We start from the raw sequence: 11,260 nt of genomic DNA on the forward strand, positions 1-11,260 counted from the left end.
CTCAACACTGACTGCAGTACCATCCAAACCGAAGCACCAAAACCCAAAGGATTGGGAACTATTGGTTACGGTCAGGTCAGAGACTCATTCACTAACAGTACTGGCACAGCCCCATAAGGAACTGCTATCAACTACCACTTCAGTGGTATGGAATAACAGATTACAATTTCTGAAAATATCATTGATTTATACCACTGCTGATGATAACTTCGTTCTCCTGGTTCCACAGTCTCCCTTGTTATCAGGACTGATTCTCACTAGAGAGAAATTAGTGCCTGTGAGAATCTAGGACTCTGGGAGAAGGCTGTCCTGTCTTGTCCGCTAGCCATGGATTTCTCTCTGTGGATCCGTTGGCATTGCTGATGGACCTATATCTGACCTTTTCATCTTGAGAAGGGTCAGATATACTGGTGGAAGCAGCTTCTGCTCCACCCAGGGAAATTCAGCCCAGACAGGGGATTGAGAATTTCTTGGAATCAGCCTAGACTATATAGGTAAGATCTTCCTCCTCAGACCAGTGGTACTCAGTGCCTTGGAGGTCACCACAACCTGGCTTCAACCCCTCATACTGCCCTTATTGGGGTTCTTGGGACCCTTACGCATGTTACCCAGAATCTATCCGTTCCAATGGGGACTCATACCACCATTCTCCTCCAAGGGGCCAGTCTGAAACCTTGAGTCCATGGAAAAAGGGAAGATAATCTGGTTCCAACACAGGTATCATTCTCACCTGATGAAGTGGTCGCTCCAGCCTCTCAGTTTCCTCTGGATGATCATAAACCATTCCAGGAGCTTATATGGAGAATGGAGGAAGAGCTTCAGATCTCTTTAGAGGAAGTCCAGGATACTGATCATAAGCTCCTGGATATCCTCCAAACTGCGGGCTCCAGTCAGGTTGCTCTCCTGGTCAATGGAGCCATTCTGGAATCAGCTAAAGCTGTGCCCTTACCCACAAGAGGGCAGAGACTTTGCCGTGACTAGGGGAACAGAGTTCTTGTTTACACACCCTGCTCTGAACTCCTTGGTAGTCCAGGCAGCCACTGAAAGATCCAGACAACAGCACCAAGGACCACCCCTGCAGGTAAGGAGGCAAATGTCTCAACCTTATGGGGAGAAAGATGGTTGCATCTATCAGTCTACAGTTTAGGATCAGATTATCAGACTCTTCTTGCCAAATAATATTCCTTCAACTGCTCATAAGTTTCTAGACTTTAAGGATAAACTGCCTCAGGAAGATAGGGCTCATTTCAAGCACTTATTGACGGCAGAGTGGTGGCAGGATCTTTTTGTGGGATGTAATTGATGTGGCTGATATGGTAGAGATTCCTGGCAGCTGCCATTGTGATGCAGCAGGAATCATGGTTACAGTCTTTGGGGCTCAAGATGGAGGTTCAGAGCACAGTTGAAGACCTCATTTGGTGAAACTAATCTCTTTAATGAAAAGACCGGATGAGTCTTTGCACTTATTGAAAGACTTTAGGGCAATTCTTCGCTCCCTGGTATTTATACACCTGCTCCAAAGAGAAAATATCAAACAGCCTTAAAAATCAAGGTCCTTACCCCCAACGTTTTAATCAACACTCCTATGAGCCATCTTGCAAACAACAAAGAATGTAGAGACCAAAATACCTGGTGCCTTCCACTCCAGTCATGACTACCAACATTTCTGACCTGATTCTAGAGAGCTCTGAACCAATATCGATGCCACCAGATTCTGAGATTCATTTCAGGCGGATGGCTAGTGAAATTTTCCCCAAACTGTTAAATAACAGACAAATCTGTACTGGATATCATCCCATTCCAGCTATACCATTGAGTTTCTTTGCCCACCTCCCCCAAAACTGCCTTCCCTGTGCTTTTTCAAGGACCACTCTCATAGGGAGTTGTCAGAAAATACAGGATTTTTCCCCCCAATGAGGAGAAATGTAGCATCCCACCTCAACATCAAGGAAATGGGTTCTGTTCAAAGTATACTAGTCCCCAAGAAGAAAGGAGGCTGAAGACCCATTCTCAACCTAAAATTCCGCATGGTTATATTAATGCTGATAATACCATCCCTCAACATGGTTCTCAGCTCTTGATATATGCAGTATTTTAGCTGTACTGGTCCCAGGATATTAGAATGACAAGGTTGGTGAGATAGTATGTTTTATTGGACCAACTTTGGTTGGTGAGAGACAAGCTTTTGAGCTTACATAGCTCTATGTAAGCTTAAAATCTTGTCTCTCACCAACTGAAGTTAGTCCAGTAAAGGATATTACTTCACCCACCTTAGCTCTTGAAATGAAAGACATTACTTTCATGTGGCTATTTACCCCTCTCACAGATGATTCCCTAGGTTTGTGGTGGATCCCTACTACTGTCAATACAGGGTGCTCCAATTTGGGCTCACAATTGCTCCCAGAGTCTTCACAAAAGTTTTCTCAATAATAGCAGCTCAGTGTAGACAAGATGGCTCTGCCATCCTCACGTATTTGGATAACTGGTTTCTAACCAGTAGGTCTTGCCTGGAAGTGTTAACATCAACTTCGTTGCTGCTCCAGCTTCTAGCATCCCTGGGAATCTGTGTAAACATGAAAAAGTCTACCTTGTCTCCGACACAGACCATAGAATTTAGAGGAGCAACACTGGATTTAATCAAGGAAAGGGCCTACTTCATCACTGACCGATTTTGCGCCATGGGTGCTCTCATAGACCTGGCTACATGCAAATCTCGAACATCAGTTCAGATGTGCCTTACTCTCCTGGGCTATGTGGAGTTATATACTTGCATAATCTTAGTCACCTGACTCCACCTTTGTTGCCTGAAAGCTTTGCTCCCAACAGCATATACACCGAGCAAGTACAGCATGAATCCCACAGTGTTAATCACCTACACCCAACCATAAATAGACGCCTCCCTGATAGGTTGGGGAGCCCACATGGGTGATCACACATTCATAGATTCATAGATTATAGGACTGGAAGGGACCTCGAGAGGTCATCGAGTCCAGTCCCCTGCCCGCATGGCAGGACCAAATACTGTCTAGACCATCCCTGATAGACATTTATCTAACCTACTCTTAAATATCTCCAGAGACGGAGATTCCACAACCTCCCTAGGCAATTTGTTCCACTTGGACGTTTCAAGAAGCTAGAATGCACATCAGTCTTTTGGAACTGAGATCAGTATGGGAGGCTTGCTAAAAGCATTTCTACCATTCATACAATCTCAGTACGTCCTCATAAGGTCGGACAACATAACTACCATTTCCTATATGAACAAATGGGGAGGGTATGTTCCTTGCCCCTGTACATACAAGCGGTCAACTTATGGAACTGGTGTATACAGAACCACATCACCCTATTGGCAATGTACCTCCTGGGCATCCAGAATTCACTGGCAGACAGTGTCAGCAGGCATTTCACCACTGATCACAAGGGGGAGTTACAAAATTCAGTAGTAAACAGTATCTTCACTCAGTGGGGAGCCCCCACTTGAAACCTGACCATGTGGGCTCCCCAACCTGTCAGGAAGTACAAAATGTACTGCTTCAGAGGAACCCAAGGTCAGTACTCCAGAAGTGATGCACTCCTCATCCTGTCGACAGATCACTTCAGCTATGCCTTCCCTTCCATCCCGCTACTGCCTTGAGTTCTATGGGAAATTTGACTAGATGGGGCACAAGTCATCCTCCATCACCCAAGATGGCCTGAACAATTTGGGTTTCCAAGCCTCCTTCAAATGTCATCCTCTCCACTTAACAGCATTTGGACTTTTCTGGATCTCTTGACCCAGAAAAGTGGTAGGGTAAGGCATCCCACCCCAGATGCTCTTCATCTCATGGCTTGGTATTTGGATTGGTGTCGCACCTAGAACATTCCTTCTCTGAAGTGGTGAAAATCATTCTTAATAGCAGAAAAAAACACCAGAAAATGTTACCTAGCCAAGTGGAAATGTTTCTCTGTCTGGGCCCAGCAAAACCATACATCTCCACCAGACAGTGGATATTCCCACTGTTTTGGACTATCCTTTTACCCTCAAAATGGTAAGATTTTACCTTAAGTTTGCTATGGGTTTATCTAGCAGCAGTTAGTCTGTGGGTTCACCAGCAAACGATGACTCTTTATCCAGCCAATAACAATCCAGTTTTTCAGCATTATGTGGACTCCTTTATTCTTAGTCAACATGTGAATAAAATAGTTTCTCCATGTATGTTCTCTGTTCTCCAACAGCAAACTGAATTTGCTGTTTTCACATGGAATGCTTGCTGCTCTGAATGGCGAATCTGATCACGATGGCAAAAAAGATTTCCTGGAACGCACCAAAGAACGTTGGGTTTTTTCGGGGTGTGTGTGTGTGTGTGGGGAGTTGGTTTGTTTTTGAAGTGTAGGCTGCCCTGCATACTGCAGTCGCTGCCTGATGGATATCGTAGGGATCTGTGTGCACTATCCCATTGGACATGAGTCCTGTAGTTATTGAGTGCAATAGGGCCTGCAGTGTCTCACTTTCAGCCCGATGTTCTCTTCACACAAACTGAGTTCCTGGTGCATTCTGCATCCTGCAGAGTTACAGAGCAGCTAGCTGTGCTGACCGTACTGCTTCTTACTCTGCTTCTGTATCCGGTGGGCAGAGTTGGAAATGAACTGTGCTCAACCAGTAGCTGTTACTCGTTTTTTTAAAAAACATGGTGCCGGGGAAGCGAGCAGCTATTCATCACGAATGCTGCCACTTAATATGAAACCCAATCTTCCCTCCTCCCTCACTGCCAAAAGAGGAGCCTGACGTGGGCAGCAGCCGCTCAATTCCTACACGACTGCTACTTGCAGCACTTCTTGTGAAACAAACACATCTACAAAATACCTTTAATCTGAGAAAATAGCTAAATGAGCCCTTCTAAATTCCCCCTTCAACATGTCCTAGAATCGAAATGTAGAATTCATGTGCATGGCTTTTAAACTCTGGCTCTGTATTATTCCGCTATTGTCATAATTCCTAAACTTCCTAGAAAACTAGTTGTAACCTGGCTTTTGATTCTGTTGTTGTTGTCTTTGTAATTTTAGGGACCAGCAGCACCAACACAGTTGGGGGTACAGTGAACAGCCAGGCAACCCAATCTCAGCCTCCTGCCATAACTTCGAGCCGGAAAGGGACTTTCACAGATGACCTGCACAAGTTGGTAGACAACTGGGCCCGTGATGCTATGAACCTCTCAGGAAAGAGAGGTGGCAAGGGGCATAGCAACTATGAGGTAAGATATTTCCTGCTTGAACATGCATGGATGGAGAGCTGTCACTGCTAACCTAATTTATCGGAGTATCAAAACACATATGTAAAGAAGAGTTTCCATGTAGCCAGGCCAAAATAGTGCTCTAGGAGGGAATGAGCCATAGCTTACATGTGGAGGGCTCCTGCCACCTGTTCTTCAGGCACTAGAGTGGGGAGAGTCATGATGTCTTTTGAGAAGCACCCATTTAACTCAGTTACATGGAAGGGGCTGTGGATAGAGGGGAACTGCTTCAGCCACACTTAAATAACTTCTCTTGGGGGCTGGGTTTTCTTTCAGGGCCCTGGAATGGCAAGAAAGTTCTCAGCACCAAGCCAGCTATGTATTTCTATGTCATCCTCCCTGGGTGCTACTCCTATCTCTGCAGCATCAGCTACCTCTCTAGGTCACTTCACAAAGGCTATGTGCCCTCCACAGCAGTACGGTTACCCAGCCGCGCCCTTTGCAGCTCCCTGGAGTGGGACAGGTAGTCCAGCACAACCACCCCTTGGTCAATTCCAGCCTGTAGGAGCTGCCTCTTTGCAAAGCTTCAACATCAGCAACTTGCAGAAATCCATCAGCAACCCCCCAGGCTCCAACCTTCGGACCACTTAGCCAGACCCAGAGACTCTGCTGGGTAGAACTTGGGACAGGAGATGGGGAGGGAGTTAGGGCTACTAGTGCTGCACTGAACTGGCTATTTCTGCCAGAATGGGAATGAGCTTCCCTTTTCCAACCATTGCTGTCAGCTCTCGGTAAGGAGAGTTTCTCCATTTCTGAAGGGGGAGGAGGGTGATGAGCATGAACACTCCTGCTCTTGTATAAGCTGAGCAATGAAGATAGAAGTCACTGGATCAGTGTGATCTCACTGTAAAAGTACTTCGGTTTGAGTCTGAATCCACATGTGCTGAGATGGAGAGTTTGCTCTTAGCATGAGGTTTTAACACACTTCTCATCTTCCCTGAAGAATCAAGGCCAGGAGAGAAGCTGTCCAAATCTCCCTCCTCTCCCCCAAACAATCATCCTTACCTCCTGAGTGGTAAGACACACAAATGGACTTGCAGTGCAGCCCATGCTTGGAGAGATAGGTCATTACTGCTTTAAGTAAAAGATATTAACAGCTTTGACTGCAGCATTAGAGCAATTTAAATTGTTTAAAAATAAATTTTAAAAAGTTCCCTGCGGACATGTACTTACCATCAGTTTTGATGTGGAAACACTGTGATATATAAATGTTGTTGGACAACAGTAGTTTAAAAATGAGTGGAAAATAGAGGGTTAAAAAAAGTTAAAAATTAAAAATGGAAAAAAAGCTAGCTATATCCTATACTTATTGGAGACACTTTAACTTTTTCCTTTGTATTTTCATTGTATTAGATAAATGTGAATGTAAAATTGTATAAATTAATGTACTTGAATACTTGTCTGTTCTCCCAGTATGCTTGCTGGATATTTTAGTGCCTTGGACTTTTATTGCTTCTGCAGTTAGCATCGCTTTCTCAGCAGGTCCCAGCTGGTCAGAGAGCAAGTTAAGGGAAGAATGGACTATTTTGTACCTAGTGACTGAGATACCAAAGGGTTAACTATATATATAGACTATATATAGTCCTACTGTAACTTCGATAGGGTAGGTGTTGGAAGGAGGGAGAGCCATTGAGGCTGTAGGTTGGAACAGAGCTTTGGGTGATGGGGAAACCTGTCCATGTTGACAGAGTAAGAAGTTGATGGCACAGTGCTAGTGTAACAAGGGGTGATAGGCAGAAGTGATAGAGGGGGAAGAGGAACCTGAAATGAAACTAACAAATACTGCCTAGAGCCTTAAGAGGGCTGGATCAGAACAGAGGATGGGAAGAAAGTGCATATTTTGGAGAAGTTCAACTTTAAAAGTGTTTTGACTATTAAGCTGTGATATGGAAAGTGGCTAGGTGAGGGTGTGTATGGAGGTGGAGCCATTACCCTTAGGGGGATGGAGTTATCTGCTGGGATTGCTTTTCTTACCTTTTTTTTTTTTTTTTTTTTTTGTATCCATTCGTGCTAGGAGTAGACTTTCCTGGTGCGATGTCCATTGCCGGCAATGGATGCACTCGAAACAGCCGGCATCAAGGAATTCCCTGTTTTAAGCATGCAGAGGACTTATGATTTTGTTCAATCTAAAGAATTCAAACTGGTACCAGGACCATAACTAACTGTGCCATCTTTTAGTAGCTGTATTGTACCTTCTACTTCTCAACTCATTTTCCCTTTTTCATACTGAAAAATACTGGTTCCCTGTTCAATGTAATAATACTGCAACCAACCAGTATTACTCTGTAGTGCTGCAACAAGCTGTGAAGGGTCAAAGTACTGCTTCCTGGTACTTGGGAGTAGCTCAGTGGTGTCCTGGAAGTCTCTGCACCAAGGAAATCTTACTCACATGAATTTTCTGTGAGCACTGCTCCCTTGTGGGGGGTCTAACTAGGGAGTTTATACTTCCTGTGGATGTTTTGCTCTTATCTCTGAAAACAAACGCACAGGATCTGTTTCTTTCCCTTCACCTGGTTTTGATGTTTACAGCAGCTTTGTCAGCCAGGATACCACTGGCATATATAGGTTGGAAATGAAGAGTCTGTGGGTGGAGGCTAGTGGCAAGGGGGTTGGGTTCTAACAGTTTCTCAGTAGATTTTTTTTTTTTTAAATTCTTGGTAAATAACACAGGCGCTGTAGAACCACAGAACGAGATAAAAGGTCTCACCATTGTGTATGTGTGGTTGGAAGAGGAAGAGAAAATGTCTGCTAGTAAAATTAAACAGAAAACCTCTGCTTTCTGGTTAAAATGACTGGAGAGGAGGCTCCTGAATACACCAAGTATGGGTAGGGAAAACAATGCTCTGTGTAATGGAGTAATTATACGGCTAAAGCAGTAACAGGAGTGGGGCAACACTTCGTGGCAGAAGAAATGATCAGCTGAATGCAGCACATGGTTATTTAATTATTTTGATTTAATAAGTTTGAGGTCGGTTTTTCACTTAACGTTATGCAAGAACTGGTTTTATTTACCATTGATTTCCCTCCTGTGGATGAAATAACTGAAGTCTAGAGGAATAAACTAATGCTACTGAACTGTTAAATTATTTTGTGTTAATATTACACTTTGAGTACCTTTTTTCCACATAAAATCTGTTTCTGAATTACAAATGTTTTCTTTACATTATTTAACGATGTACACTGTAAAAAACAAAAATACACACAAATAAAATGAATTCAAACTTTGGGCTTCCGTGGCCGTAGTTAATTGTATGTTTTGCACTAAATCCAGGCATTGCGCTTCTTGTACGATTGCGCTTTGTGCTGCAGTTTGTTACCTTTGTAGAATATTTAATGAAATCATTCAAATAAACCAAACCTGCTTTTGTTGAACTGTGGGTTTTCATTTTCAGCTGGTTCCCACTTCTCCTTTCTCCTGTCACCTGGAGTATTTAACTGCAGATGGGCTCCTGTTACCTCGCCACAGGAAAATACTAAAACCCACTCTGAGACCCTAAACCTCTCAAAAGCAGTGATCAGTAACAATACTATCTGCCCTTTAACAGACCAAAGACTCTCCAAGTGGTATGGAACAAGAAGGGACAATAAGTAGATACAGAAAATAATTTCCACAACACCTGAGTCCACTTTGAGGGAGGCAAAGGCTAATTCATTTTTTTTTACATGCAGCAATGAGAATCTCTCTCCTGGTGTTGTTTTCTTAGGTTATACTCATTCATAACTTTTTTGAGAACTGGCAAGTTTCCCAGTTTACTGTAAATTGGATACTAGCTAATTTCTAAAGGTTTTATGCTGCCTCTTGGCATTTCTGTACCAAAGAGGAGTCTGTATCTGCTGAAAAGAGGTTAGACCCTAAGCATGTGGGAAAGACAAACTGATCCACCAAATTTGGGGTCAGGAAGGAATTTTCTCCTGGGTCAGACTGGCAGAGACCCTGAGGGGTTTTTTGCCTTCCTCTGCAGCATGGGGCATGGGTCACTTGCAGGTTTAAACTAGTGCAAATGGTGGATTCTCTGTAACTTGAAGTCTTTTAAACCAGGATTTGTGGACTTCAGTAATTTGGTTAGAGGTCTATTATAGGAGTGGGTGGGTGAGGTTCTGTGGCCTGCAATGTGCAGGTCAGACTATATTATGATCTCTTTTGACCTTAAAGTCTATGAATCTGAAAAATCTCCTTTCTGCAGTTAGTTTTGCTCTTCTTTCTCTGTTGCTGTGCCCCATCCCCATCCTTCTCAGCAATGGCGAGAGAGGAAACCTACTGGAACAGAGCCCAGAATGATTCTATACCAAAGACTTCTGGCTACTGCCAAAAGGCAGATGGTTTTTTTGTTTGTTTGTTTGTTTGCTCAGGGCTCTCTTCAAAGAGCCATTGTGGGAGCTAGGAGGGGGTACTGGAGTTGAGGAGCTAAACTGACAATACGCTGACTCATTCTGTGTCTCACTGCAGTCCTCCTTGAGGCCCTGATTTAGGTGGGCATTTCAGTGATTTGATCCAGAAGAGGCACTGTTAATCAAGATTTGTCTTCTGGAGAGGCTTTGGCTGCAGAAAGCTTTTTTGGCTTTCTAAAACTTCATTTGTAACAATTAGTGAATTTCCTTTTAAAAACGACTTCTGTTTTGATTCATACCATCTCAAGCTGTGGTCATGTAAGAACTCAAATCAAGCAAGTGCAAGTCTTGTGAATACGTACTGAAAGTCCTCTAAGGAGGAGCAAGGTGTACAGGTGATACAGTGAGATGGGACACTTCCCTCTATATCTGCATCACAACAGTACCCCTGTATTGTGGCCAGGGTCAGACCACAGTTGCAGGAGCCTGGTCCTTAGACTCAGGTTCTGAACATTGTTGAACTCCTATTGTTGACCACACTATTCCTTGGCTAATCTTGCACTGCCCACAGGTGCTCTCTGCAAGTTCCCTTTCTAACAAAAGTGCTGTCTTATTTCAACAGTGTGGGTGTGTGAACTCACACTATTGTCAAATACTGAGATTTTGTTGTTGTTGACACAGGCATTCTCCTCCCAGAGCTGTGGTGATCCCAGAAAGGCTGTAGTAGTGAACTGCTAAATAAGACTGGTCAACTTCAGCTGTACTCAGGTTTTATGAATTCTCTATAGACATACTGCCAACTACAAAGAGTTCCAGAATTAGCTGAATTTTCTAGGAAGATGTGTTGGATGCGAGAGAGCTTCTGCCAGTAAAGTGTGGGCCACTGAAGACATTTGCCTGTACTCACTCCTACAACTAGTTTCCTGCTGGAAACTTACTGCTTTTGAGAGGTAGGAAGTATGTGTGGGAGAGAACCATGAGGATGGGTAGATATTGAAAGGAGAAATGTGTAATGGGAGCAGCTGCGGGGCAGAGGAGCACAAAGCACTCACTAAATCAGTCCAAATTATTCACATATGCATAAATGACATGAGGTAGAAAGATGGACTGCTCAACCTCTTCTCCCACTGGCTTATTATAGCATTGTTCCTGTACTTGTATTATTGCTGGACAAGTTACTGTTTCACATATGGCACTAATGTTACTATGATTGGAAATTTAAGTTCATCCCATTTAGGCTAGTGATACTCCTTTCCCCCCCTTCAACTGGAATTGAAGCATCTGATCACTTTTACACCTTGTCACTTTAGGAGAGTAATCTTCCCTTTTAACTAAGCTAGACTGATTTTTGGTTTTAACCTGGTCTTCCTCCTTACTCAAAGGTTGCTCTTTTTCATTTACCTCTTATTGGTCAAGTGCTAAGGGCTCAGAATTAACCACAGCTGCACTTCCAGTGAGAATGAAGGTATGAGAGAGGGTGATAACCACCTTGCTCTACAGCTGTTTGTTGTCCCTTCTGCCTACCTCTTAGAGGTGTAAACTCATGCCACTGATTGTCAGTATTGCTCTCTTCACATTACTGCTGTCTAAATACATTAGTTATTTTAGATTCTCTGATTACTGTAGATTTCAGAATTATAAAATGGGATTTGACATCTTGG

At 43.5% G+C, this 11,260-nt stretch overlaps 1 protein-coding gene across 12 annotated transcripts in view; it reads left to right on the forward strand.

Annotated features, from left to right (window-relative positions):
• WNK1 (WNK lysine deficient protein kinase 1) overlaps nucleotides 1-8,642 on the forward strand; it is a 167,224-nt gene extending 158,582 nt beyond the window's left edge. For 8 of the 12 annotated variants that reach the window (XM_065582293.1, XM_065582304.1, XM_065582315.1 and 5 more), the window contains 2 exons: nucleotides 5,044-5,231; nucleotides 5,547-8,642. In XM_065582293.1, the coding sequence (XP_065438365.1) occupies nucleotides 5,044-5,231; nucleotides 5,547-5,861 (503 nt within the window). In that variant the 3' untranslated portion in view covers nucleotides 5,862-8,642. The remainder of the gene's footprint in view (nucleotides 1-5,043; nucleotides 5,232-5,546) is intronic. The other 4 variants (XM_065582334.1, XM_065582344.1, XM_065582352.1 and 1 more) reach the window with 2 other exon arrangements.
• The last annotated feature ends 2,618 nt before the right edge of the window (nucleotides 8,643-11,260 follow it).

Source organism: Chrysemys picta, chromosome 1 (genome assembly GCF_011386835.1).
Source record: "Chrysemys picta bellii isolate R12L10 chromosome 1, ASM1138683v2, whole genome shotgun sequence".
In the NCBI taxonomy this organism is placed as follows: Eukaryota; Metazoa; Chordata; order Testudines; family Emydidae; genus Chrysemys; species Chrysemys picta.